The sequence below is a fragment of the Varanus komodoensis genome, unplaced genomic scaffold (genome assembly GCF_004798865.1).
Source record: "Varanus komodoensis strain SLA01 unplaced genomic scaffold, ASM479886v1 scaffold23, whole genome shotgun sequence".
Lineage (NCBI taxonomy): Eukaryota > Metazoa > Chordata > Lepidosauria > Squamata > Varanidae > Varanus > Varanus komodoensis.
The window spans coordinates 12,100,157-12,110,623 of record NW_025335627.1 but is presented as its reverse complement, the minus strand read 5'-3'; the positions used below and the strand labels follow the sequence as shown (position 1 = coordinate 12,110,623).

The 10,467-nt window shown below is 45.2% G+C and overlaps 1 protein-coding gene and 2 non-coding genes across 3 annotated transcripts; all 3 read right to left on the bottom strand.

Moving 5' to 3' along the window:
• Positions 1-3,418: 3,418 nt before the first annotated feature.
• Positions 3,419-10,375, bottom strand: EEF1B2 (eukaryotic translation elongation factor 1 beta 2). Its single transcript, XM_044432053.1, has 6 exons — positions 10,219-10,375; positions 8,310-8,432; positions 6,516-6,639; positions 5,488-5,554; positions 4,784-4,909; positions 3,419-3,609 (listed from the first exon to the last, which is right to left on the bottom strand). The coding sequence occupies exons 1-6, from the start codon at positions 10,296-10,298 to the stop codon at positions 3,455-3,457; spliced, it is 675 nt and encodes a 224-aa protein (XP_044287988.1). The 5' UTR covers positions 10,299-10,375; the 3' UTR covers positions 3,419-3,454.
• On the bottom strand, positions 5,091-5,223 carry LOC123024447. The gene has a single exon (XR_006414928.1). It is a non-coding gene; the product is annotated as a small nucleolar RNA SNORA41 (small nucleolar RNA).
• LOC123024446 lies at positions 6,255-6,331 on the bottom strand. Its single transcript, XR_006414927.1, has one exon. It is a non-coding gene; the product is annotated as a small nucleolar RNA SNORD51 (small nucleolar RNA).
• Positions 10,376-10,467: the final 92 nt, after the last annotated feature.

Below are 10,467 nucleotides of genomic sequence, written 5' to 3'. Positions count from 1 at the left end.
AGAGAGGGCTGGTATCAGGGAAGATGGGAGGAAGGAAGAGGCTGGGGACTCCAAAGAAAGGAAGCTGTGGGAAGGAGTTGAGGTGCATGTACACCAATGCTAGGAGCATGGGTAATAAGCAGGAAGAGCTTGAAGCTTTCCTGGGAATAGGAGGGTATGACCTGGTGGGAATCACAGAAACTTGGTGGGATGAAAGGCAAGACTGGAATTTAAACATAGAGGGGTATCACCTGTTTAGACAGGACAGGAAGGGAAAGAGAGGTGGGGGTATGGCTTTATACGTCAGGGAAGGGATAGGATGCAGTGAGATAGAATGCAGCAAAGATGGGGATTTGGTAGGGGCAGTCTGGGTGAAACTAAGGAGTTTTGACAGCGAAAAGGACCTGACAGTGGGGGTATGTGGTGTAGTGGTTAAGAGCATGGGACTGGGACTCAGAGGATCTGGGTTCGAGTCCCCGCTCGGCCATGGAGCCAACTGGGTGACTTTGGGCCAGTCACAGTCTCTCAGCCCAACCTACCTCACAGGGTTGTTGTTGTGGGGATAAGATGGAGGAGGAGAGATAACGTAAGCTGCCTTGAGCCCTTTGTAGGAAAAAGGCAGGATATAAATCAAATAAATAAATAAATAAACCTCCAGGTCAACTTAAGACCCTGGATGATGTCCTGACAGATCAGATTCTAAGGATATCTTGGTGGAGGGACACAGTAATTACGAGAGATTTCAATCTCCCAGATATTAGTTGGGAGACTCAGCTGTGACAGCCAGGTCACGTCGCTTCCTAGAAGTTATAGAGGGAGAGTTTTTCACACAGAGGGTCCAAGATGCAATGAGCAGGGGGGACATCCTTGACTTGGTCTTGATCAAAAGGGAGGAGCTGACAGATGAGGTACAGATTAGGGGAGCTCTGGATGCAAGTGATCACTCCATCCTTTGCTTTGAGATCAGGGGAATGGGTACGTGCAGCAGGTCGAACACTAGAAGCTGGGACTTCAAGAGGGCCAACTTTGGCCAGTCTCCTGGGATAGGTTACTGGAAGGCAAGGGAGTTGAGGGGTGGATGGCACTCAAAAGAGAGGTTTTGGAGGCACAAGCCTTGACGATACCTCTAGTTAGTAAGGTGGGGAGGTTAAGGAGAATGCCTTCATGGATGCGAAAGGAAGCAGTTAGAGTGATTAGACACAAGAGGAAACTCCATAGGAAATGGGTACTGGGGCAAATAGACAAAAGGGTATACCGGGAGGAGGAGGCCCATTGCAGAAGGATTCTTCGCAAGGCTAAGGCTGATTGTGAGCTGAGACTTGCCAAGAATATCAAGAGCAACCAAAAGGGCTTCTATCAGCATGTAAATAGCAAGAGGAAGGGGAGACAAGTAGTAGAACCACTAAATAAGGAGGAAGGGGATCCAGTAACTGATGTGAGGGAACAGGCAGATGCTAAATAACTGTTTTGCTTCTGCGTTCTCCCCAAAGTAGGATGGGGGCGATCCGCATGGGAGATTAGATGAGGCTGGGGACTTAAGGGCACAGATTAGTCACCCCCCTTGAAGTCGAGGGGCTCCTCAGGGTACTGGACGTTACAAAGTTGTTGGGTTGCGATGGGTTACACCCAAGAGTACTTCAAGAGTTGGCAGGGGTTCTCTCACGCCTGTTGGCCTCCCATTTTTGAGACCTCATGGAGAACAGGTGAAGTTCCAGAGGACTGGAGGGTGGCATCAGTGGTCCCAATTTTCAAAAAGGGTAGTAAAAGGGACATAGGAAATTACAGACCAGTTAGCCTTAAGTCCAATGTAGGACAATGTATAGGGTCATAATAGTGAGCGATCTAGTGATGCTAGATAGGGAAGGGAGACTGGTGGCCACGCAACATGGCTTCTGCAGTAACAGGTCCTGCCAGACAAACCTTGTGGAATTCTATGACAAGGTTTCAAGGTGGGTAGATGGAGGGGTACAGTGGATGTGGATTGCCTGGATTTCAGCAAGGCCTTTGACAAAGTGCCCCATGATATCCTCATTGAGAAAGTGAGTTGTTTTGGAATAGAGCAACGCACTGTCCGATGGATTAGGGCAGGGCTCCTCAAACTTTTTGAACAGGGGGAGAGTTGGAAGGCTGAGGTGACCATCGAAGGCGGGTGAGGTAGGGGGGGCCTGGGGGCACGGGCTGGTGAGGGGCCATCGGGCACACAGGAGGCACATGCAAGGTGGCATGGGGTGTGCAGTGGTGGCTCACTCGAAAATCTCCCATTGAGTCCAAAACCATCTCCGAGTGAGCAAGCCACCAATTCCCCGCCTGTGCAGCAAGCGCACACAGGGGTGGTGAACAGAGGTGCTGGCTGGCTGGATGGCCATGGCAAGCCGGATCCATCCCACAAGCCATAGTTTGAGGACCCATGGATTAGAGCATGGTTGACTGACTGAAAGCAGAAGGGAACCATTAATGGGGAATCATCAGGATGGCAGCCAGTGAAAAGCAGGGTCCCCCAGGGCTCTATCCTGGGCCAATCCTGTTTAATCTTTTCATAAATGACATGGAAGAAGGGGTGAACAGTCTGCTGATCAAATTCGCAGATGATACTAAAACTGGAGCAGTCGCCACAACTGAGGAGCAGGTACTCCAGATCCAAAAGGATCTGAACAGACTATAGAAGTGGGCAGGAGACAACAGGATGGTGCTCAATGTGGGCAAGTGCAAGGTTTTGCACTTGGGGCATAGGAATAGGTGTCATAAGTACAGGTTAGGTGACAGGTGGCTGGAGAGCAGCACTTGTGAAAGGGACCTGGGGGTGCTGGTTGACTGCAGGCTAAACATGGGTCAGCAGTGTGATGCGGTGGTCAAGAGGGTGAACGCCACCCTTGGTTGCATAGCCAGAAGTGTGGCTTCTAGATCAAGAGAGGTATTACTACCACACTATATGACTCTAGTGCGCCTGCAACTGGAGTATTTTGTTCAGTTTTGGGCCCTGTTACAGGAAGGATATAGCCAGGTTAGTCAGTGCAGCGTAGGAGGCGAGACTGATGGAACTGGGTCTTTTCAGCCTGGAGACGACTCAGAGGGGAGCTGTTGGCGACATACAGGTATGTGAGGGGGTGTCACAGGGAGATGGGCAGAGACCTGTTCTCCCCTGCAGAGGAGGGCAGGACGTGCTCCAACGGGGCCAAGCTCAAGGAACCAAGGTTCAATTTGGATGGCAGGAAGAACTTCCTGAGTTAGGACCCCAAGGGTATGGAATGGGCTTCCACGGGAGGTGGCTGAGGCCCCATCGGTGAGGGTATTCAAGGATAGGCTAGACATGCACATTGTGGGCATGTCATGAGTGGAGCTGACTGGAGCCAGGGGTCAGACTAGATGGCCCGGGAGACCCCTTCTGACTTGTTTTTTTTTTAAACAAGCAGCTTATGAGAAAAATATGAAAAATCCTGGGCTCTGTTAACAGTTTTATTCTTGATGTTATCCGGATTTAGATTTTATTGAAAGCAGCCACATCCATTGACTGTACATAATCTTCAAACGCAGTGATCTTCTCTTCTAAGAGATCAGTTCCAACTTTATCATCTTCTACTACACACTGAATTTGAAGCTTCTTGATTCCATAGCCAACTGGAACCAGTTTGGCTAGAAAGAAAATAAAACAGATGTTAGAACTGATGTCCTATACTACCTAAGTTTTTGTATAACAATGCTCATGAGGGGATAGGAAAATTCTGCCCCTGTAAACTTCTTGGTGGGGGCAGACACACACTTGGTGCTCTCATCCAGTGCTTGGAGCACAAAGTCTGATTTTAATTTAAATATTTTTAGTTAAAGCATCCTTCATGATGCTTTATGGTGCAGAGATTTGGAGGAAGCTACTGAGAGGGTGGCACACCCAATCTCTGCAACAAATTCTAGCACTTCCTAGAAGGACTGCAGCAACTCCAGCTGGCAGCTCTTCTATTACTGCAAGAAAAGGTCACTGTTTCTGCTAAGATTTCATTAAAACATTTTGATCCTACTGGGCCAGCAAAGTTGGCATATACCAGCAAAAAGACAAAGCAAACACAAACATAAAGAAGTCACTTTTCTACAACCAAGTGGGGTGGGGGAGAATAGTCCTGGGAAATTGACAAGCCTGTTAAGCTTTATCAAACATCTCTGGGCTGGGTGCAGAGAGAGCGCACGCGCGCGCACACACACACAAAAAATCAGATCCCAAATCAGAGCCCAGTGTTTTGTTTTGGATGCATGTAGTACAGAATCTGACAGATGTCTGCATTTGAGACTAGTTCACAAAATAAATGGTTTGCACACAATGCCCTCAACACCTTAAGAAATACCACCACCACTTTTCTTCTCACCACTTACTGCCTTGCAAGGCAAGCTCCCATCCCACTGGAATCACAACTGCAGGCAGGCAGTTTTTAACTTATTGTCCAAAAGATGCAGTAAAGGAAGTTTTGGAAACCACACTCCTGCCTGCATCTCAAGACTGTCCCAAAGGCAGGTAGAGGGGGACTATGGTGCCCGCTAGATTCCATAATCCATTTCAGAATGTTGCTGAAATGCTGGCAAATGCAATTCAGCAGAGAAACTTAGTGGTTCCACAGATGCACAGTTGTCACAACGGCCACCCCCATCAGACGCTCCCAGTGGTTTTTCAGTATGGACAAAGATTGAGTGCTACTGCCTGATTAACTTTGCATGGGAAGAAGTTCTCATGACTCCAGCTTAAGTGCATGGGCCCTCGTGCACGCAAAGCACTTGCTTGACCACTGTGCCACGACATTTCCATCACAGGTCAATTACTTACAAGAGCCCCAAACCAGGCCATCAGCCTGAATGCTTCTGACACACTCCTCCAGTTTGGCCATGTCTGTCTCATCATCCCAGGGCTTCACATCCAATAAAATGGAGGACTTGGCAACAAGAGCCGGCTCTAGAAAAGAACAGCTCAGTAAGAACAGCAGAGTAGACTGTTCTAATAAAACCAAGGACTCACCGCAAAAGCATGGTTGCAAATTTTTCAAAACATTCCAGCAAAATGCATATAGTTCCAGTTTTTCAGGAAGCTGGTGGTGGAATACTAGAAAATCCAAGACTATGACAAATAGAGATGGTCCTGTCTGTTACACTGAAATTCTCTTCCCTTGATTGAGAAAGGAGCACTACACAGTGTAACTGATCATTTCCCACAGTTGAAATACTGCAACCGCTACAGTACAGAACAGTTCCAGTCCAGTAGCTGTGGAATTCTTATGGTTACTACTTCAGTATTTCACCATCAGCAGCAAAAAACAAACAAACAGGATTGGCCTGAAGCAAATTCTCCCACTACTTTCATACCACTGACAGTATGTAGCACTGTTTTTAAGATATTTTAGGATTGCAAGGGGAGGCTAAGTTACACTATTAAAACTAGTCAAATATGTATACTGAGTCTGAGTTATAATGGGCTTAATCTAAGAAGTAATTCAAAGTGAGTAAATTGAAAGATCAAAGGACTCATTAACATACTTTTGGCTTTCTTGGATTCATACTGAGCAAGCCGTTCCTCCCTTAATCTTTTTGCTTCTTCACTTTCCTGCAGAAATGAAAAAGGTTAAACAAAACAAGAAATTGTTTCTACAGGCATTTGCTTGGAACACAAGTGTGCTAGAACAAGTGATAAGGAAACCTAAATATACTAAGGACTCAGTAAATTCGTGTTTCTATGCAGATAGACTCTTTGAGTGCACTCTGGCTAGTAACTGGTGCTTGCTGCAGACCTACCTGTTCAATGCCTACAAGCTATAGAATCTGATGAAGTACGTTGTAGGCCACAAAAGCTCATCTTTAGGTATTTTAATAAGTTAGTAACTGAAACAATGTATCTATGACCCAGTTCCATGATTGTGGTGGCTTGTTTAAGCAGCAACAGGTGCTGGGCTGATATACCTAATCACCCACTGAGATGTGGCTTGGTTTGTCATAAGCGGCATGGCTTGTTGGAGGAGAAAACAACCCCCAAATACCCCATATCACAGGCCATGGATTACTAGTGGAGTGTTGTTTCTTTTCCAATTGGACAAGTAACCCAGGTTTAGATGACGTGACAACTTGTGCCAAAATGAGTGATTAGGCAAATAGCATATGTTGGGGCATAAACAAGCTACCACAACTTGCTTAAACTGTGGTAATCACATGAGCTGAGCCTATGTGCACGGCATTTAACCCTTTGATTTGTAGAGAAGGGTAACACAGTTACATCATTACATTGTTTCTATATATTGATCAAGTACAACTGGATTGTTCAGGTAAAACAAATCATCATACATTCAGCTGAAAGATGGTGATTTGGCTATGTTCATCATGTCACCAGTTAAAAACCTGTGAAAGACTGTGCAAGCTGCTCATGAGAACTCATTACAACAATGTATGGTCTCATTCCAACATGCATTTGAAATCTATGTTGAAGACACAAAGATATAGTAAGCTCATGTGTGCAGATCACACACAAAATTGTGTAACCTGGTGCAACAGAAAAGCTACAGGATTCTGGGTACCTCTTCTTCATCAGAGCCAAATAGATCGATGTCATCATCATCTTTACTATTTCCAACTGCACCCGTTGTGTCTTCAACATCTGCAGGGCCGTATTTTCCCAAAGCCTTCTTCACACCAGGCAGACTAGAAAAACAGACAGCACTTTATTATTCCTAGTGCTCTCCTACCAATCCTATGCACTGCAAAACAGCAAAAGGGAACCCCAATTAACAAAGGCTCCCCCTTAACTCTGCTGACCTTTCAAAGGCAAGATATCCGTTGCCCATTATGAAGGCACTAGCCACCCAGCTTAGGGACTAGCACAGCAAGATGCTAATAAGGTGGCTGAATGAAGTGCACACCTTCAGACTGCAGGCACGTGCAATTCCGCAAATGGAGTCCTGCACAATAGGGGATGTTGCTGTGGGGCAGGGTGAGAGAAATTCTAGTCCTTTTGGGCTGTATTTTTGGTTTGCACCAAGTCTTCAACACTGAATTACAATCAAACGGGGTATTTTTTCCCCAGGTGCAGTCTGAAGCGGTGCAGCCCATACGATCACCTCATTCTGCTACAGAGGAAGGGCCAGACCGCAACAGAAGGTTTATCACAATAAAATATTTTCCTTCTACACCCTAGTTTTTCTCAAGGTGTCTTCATAACTACATCTCTTTGGCCTCGATTTAGGTTCACAGTTGCTCTGGCAAACTATACAATACCCTCTGTGCTACAGTTGCATCCAAGAAGTGGCAAACCTGAACAAGACTATGCTATCTGAGTACCCTGAGAAAACCACAGGGTTCTCTTTAGGAGTCCACACAAGTGCCTCATAAGCCCTAAACCTTTCTGGTCCCCCTTTTTTGGTGGTGGGGTGTTAAACAGTCCATTAGATGTTTTCTCACCCACTTGGGAGTTTGCTCAGATTTGGTTCAAACTTTTAAAAAGCACTTCCCAATGTTATACTAGACAGGTCTTTTTTAAATGGAGGAAGCACAAGCCATTTTTATTGCATAAAAGGAGCTCCATCTGGTGCCTGAAAGTATGGAAAGTACTACACAACACTGGATCTCCTGCGTACTGTGATGAAGCCACAGGCTTATTTTTGAAGAGCCTTAGTTAACAGCTGAGTAGACTCCCTGTTTACATTTGACTGTACAAAGAATTATTTAGAACCTTTTACTGCAACCATTGCTAGAACTATCAGCCCTGTTTCACGTAAAACCTTTTTCCTCAGCCCAGCTTCAACAATTACACTGTTTAAATACTCTTAAGTCAAATCCTTACAAACAAGAGACTTTAATATTAAAGACTAAATTTCTACATAATTTCTATGCAGATGAAGGTGAAAATTCAGTCATCCCTACTATTGTGCTTAAGTGTTTGAGAAGACAAAGAAGAGAGAAATTGCCCTATTTTAATCCCAAGGAGCTTGATCTAATTAATCGCAATGATGGGACAGAAAAATGATACTGTAAGTGAATCACCTTCCTTGAGTAAGACCTCTGTTTCTAGGAATAGCATTTATTCATTTATTGAATTTATACACCACACCCAACAGTCCCACACACAACTCCCTGGGCAATAACAGCCTCTAAAAAAGGTAACAAGTACTTCACCATCACCCTTACATATAAACCTTACAGCTGACATTAATGCAGCTTAGCTTCAGCATGTAACATTGAAGTTATTGTCTCAATATGACCAATAATAATGCATTAAGATGCAGGGGCAGCATCAGGAACTTTTGAAAAGTAGGATTTAGGACAGATTCTGCAATCCCTGCACAAAAGTAAAAATGAAACAAAGTGAATCCTACCCTGCCTTCTGCTTCTCGTAAGACTTAATGTGGTTGTACCATCGGAGTGCATGGTAGAGCTCTGCAGGAGGGGGAGCACCAACAGCTTCAAATACTGCAACATCTGCCTGGGATGGGACATACCTATGAGAAGATGTATCCAGGGTGAATGGGATTTAAGACAGCAGTTATGAATTAATTACAGCAAGTCATTCAAGTTTACTCCCAAATAATGAATTCCTACAAAATCTGAGGAAATATTCTAGCAACGATTTTTTTTTCAAGCAAATCTGCAACAAACTTTTGGTCACACAGAAAGTTCAGACAGCTATGCAGGCACTTTGGGCACTTTGCCAGTTGCATCAGCTAGAGCCCCATGTCAAAGAACATTTTTTGGCTTGGCTGTGACTTAGCTAAACCAAACTGGGTAGTTAAACACTAGCCCAAGCCATGGGAAACCATTTAAAATTGCAAACCAACCACTTTGGGTGCCTAGGTAGAAAGATGGCATCGAAATGCATTAAACAACTCAGTGATTACATGACAATGTAGATGAAGCACTGTGAACATTCTGATGTATGGATGCTTGTTATTAAATAGATAAGCTGTTCCCTTGCAGCATCTCAGGCTGGTGCAAGTGCCTCTGAACACACAACACCGCATTTTAAACTCAACACGGATAGCCAAAAACACAGAAGCATTGTCCACAGCCCCAAAGCTATTTCCCAGGGCCAAGTGTTAACTGGTGTCAGTAGGCTTTGTCTCCCCATTTTTGCCTCATGCAGGGGGCAATTTTCAAGGAAGACTGCTGCCCTTCCCTCATGTAACCCCCTAACTTCCTCTCACAATGTACTGTGCCTCCCCCAAACCCCCTTCCACATGGTAACTAGGCTTAAAACAAACTTTACGAATTGTACCTTCCTAAACTTTAAGACTGCAGCAAGAGTGGTACAGCTTCTTCTGATTTTTGTGTGCCCTAGATTGGGGTGCAGGGGCAGTAAAAGACCTGCTCCACCTGTGTCTTCTGATATGGATGCGTACTGAGATTTGAAGTTACAAGTCCCCAGAAATTACAGAGAAAAGGGAAGCAAGGACCATGGCCCCACACACTCCACCTTTTCTCTTTTCTAGGCTCTTTCCTTCTCCCTGATCTCCAACCCAAAACTTTCCATCCTCCTCGCTTTCCACCATGCACCTCTACTTTCCTAATTTTACTTTTTATAGTATTTTTATCTTTCAACAACAACAACAAAAAAGATTCACAAGGAGATAAAAACACTGTCCCTACTTATAATCTAAAGTGGACAACATCCACACTTCCTTTTTCCCCTCTAACCCACTCTTCCCATCATATACCCAGCATTTTAAATCATCCCCATTGAATTATGCACTACTTAATTTTATTCCAAATGCATGCGTAGTATCTACTAGTCACTTTTCTCTGCATTCTTCCTATACCTATTGTAAATTGAATTTAAAATTTATTAAATTGGAACGATCTGTAGCATGGTGCAAATTAATGAAATGATTTAGTTTAAACTAAGTTGATTAAAGTTTTCCACATTTGCTTTCAAGTGGTATTTAAATAAACCCTAGTCATTAGTTTAAAATTGCGTATATAGATCTAAATTAACCTATATTCAAAATCAGTGTTATAACTCGGGCCCAGATTCCGAAACTTTTAAGTGCCTAGCCAGGCTGCTGGTTAAAAAGAACTCTCTCTCCTGCGGACGATGAATTTATTGTCTTTGGAAGGGGCTGTGCATTTTGAAGCACTGGGAGGTTAAGTCCCCGGTTTCTAGGTTGAGTCGCCCTGCCGCGAGGGCCCGCTTAGGATGACGCGAAGGCCCATGAATAGCCAGCAGGCCCGGAAAAACCCGGAGGGAAGGCTCCGACCAGGCACGGGACTGAAAGACCCGCGCGAGCTCACCCCTCGATGTAGCTCCTATCCGCTAAGAAGGTGTTGAGCAGCTGAAGCCCCGCGGCCGATTTCAAGTCCCCAAAGCCCATGACGGCGCCGAGGAGGCAGCAGAAGGTGACAGAACAAGCTCAGGCGCCCGGCACGGCCGTCCTAAAAGGCTCTACTCACCCGCCGCGGCTCTTATATATCCTGAGAGACGGAAGCCGCAATGCCTCCGCGGAGGCGGAAATTCCACTCACCGTATCCTTCCGCCTCTCG

Coding starts and splice junctions, on each gene's coding strand:
- EEF1B2 (XM_044432053.1), bottom strand. CDS start 10,298: ATGGGCTTTGGGGACTTGAAATCGGCCGCGGGGCTTCAGCTGCTCAAC. Junction 5,555..6,515: donor TTGGCTCTGATGAAGAAGAG/GTACCCAGAATC, acceptor TCATTTCTGCAG/GAAAGTGAAGAAGCAAAAAG. Junction 3,610..4,783: donor TGGCCTGGTTTGGGGCTCTT/GTAAGTAATTGA, acceptor TTTTCTTTCTAG/CCAAACTGGTTCCAGTTGGC.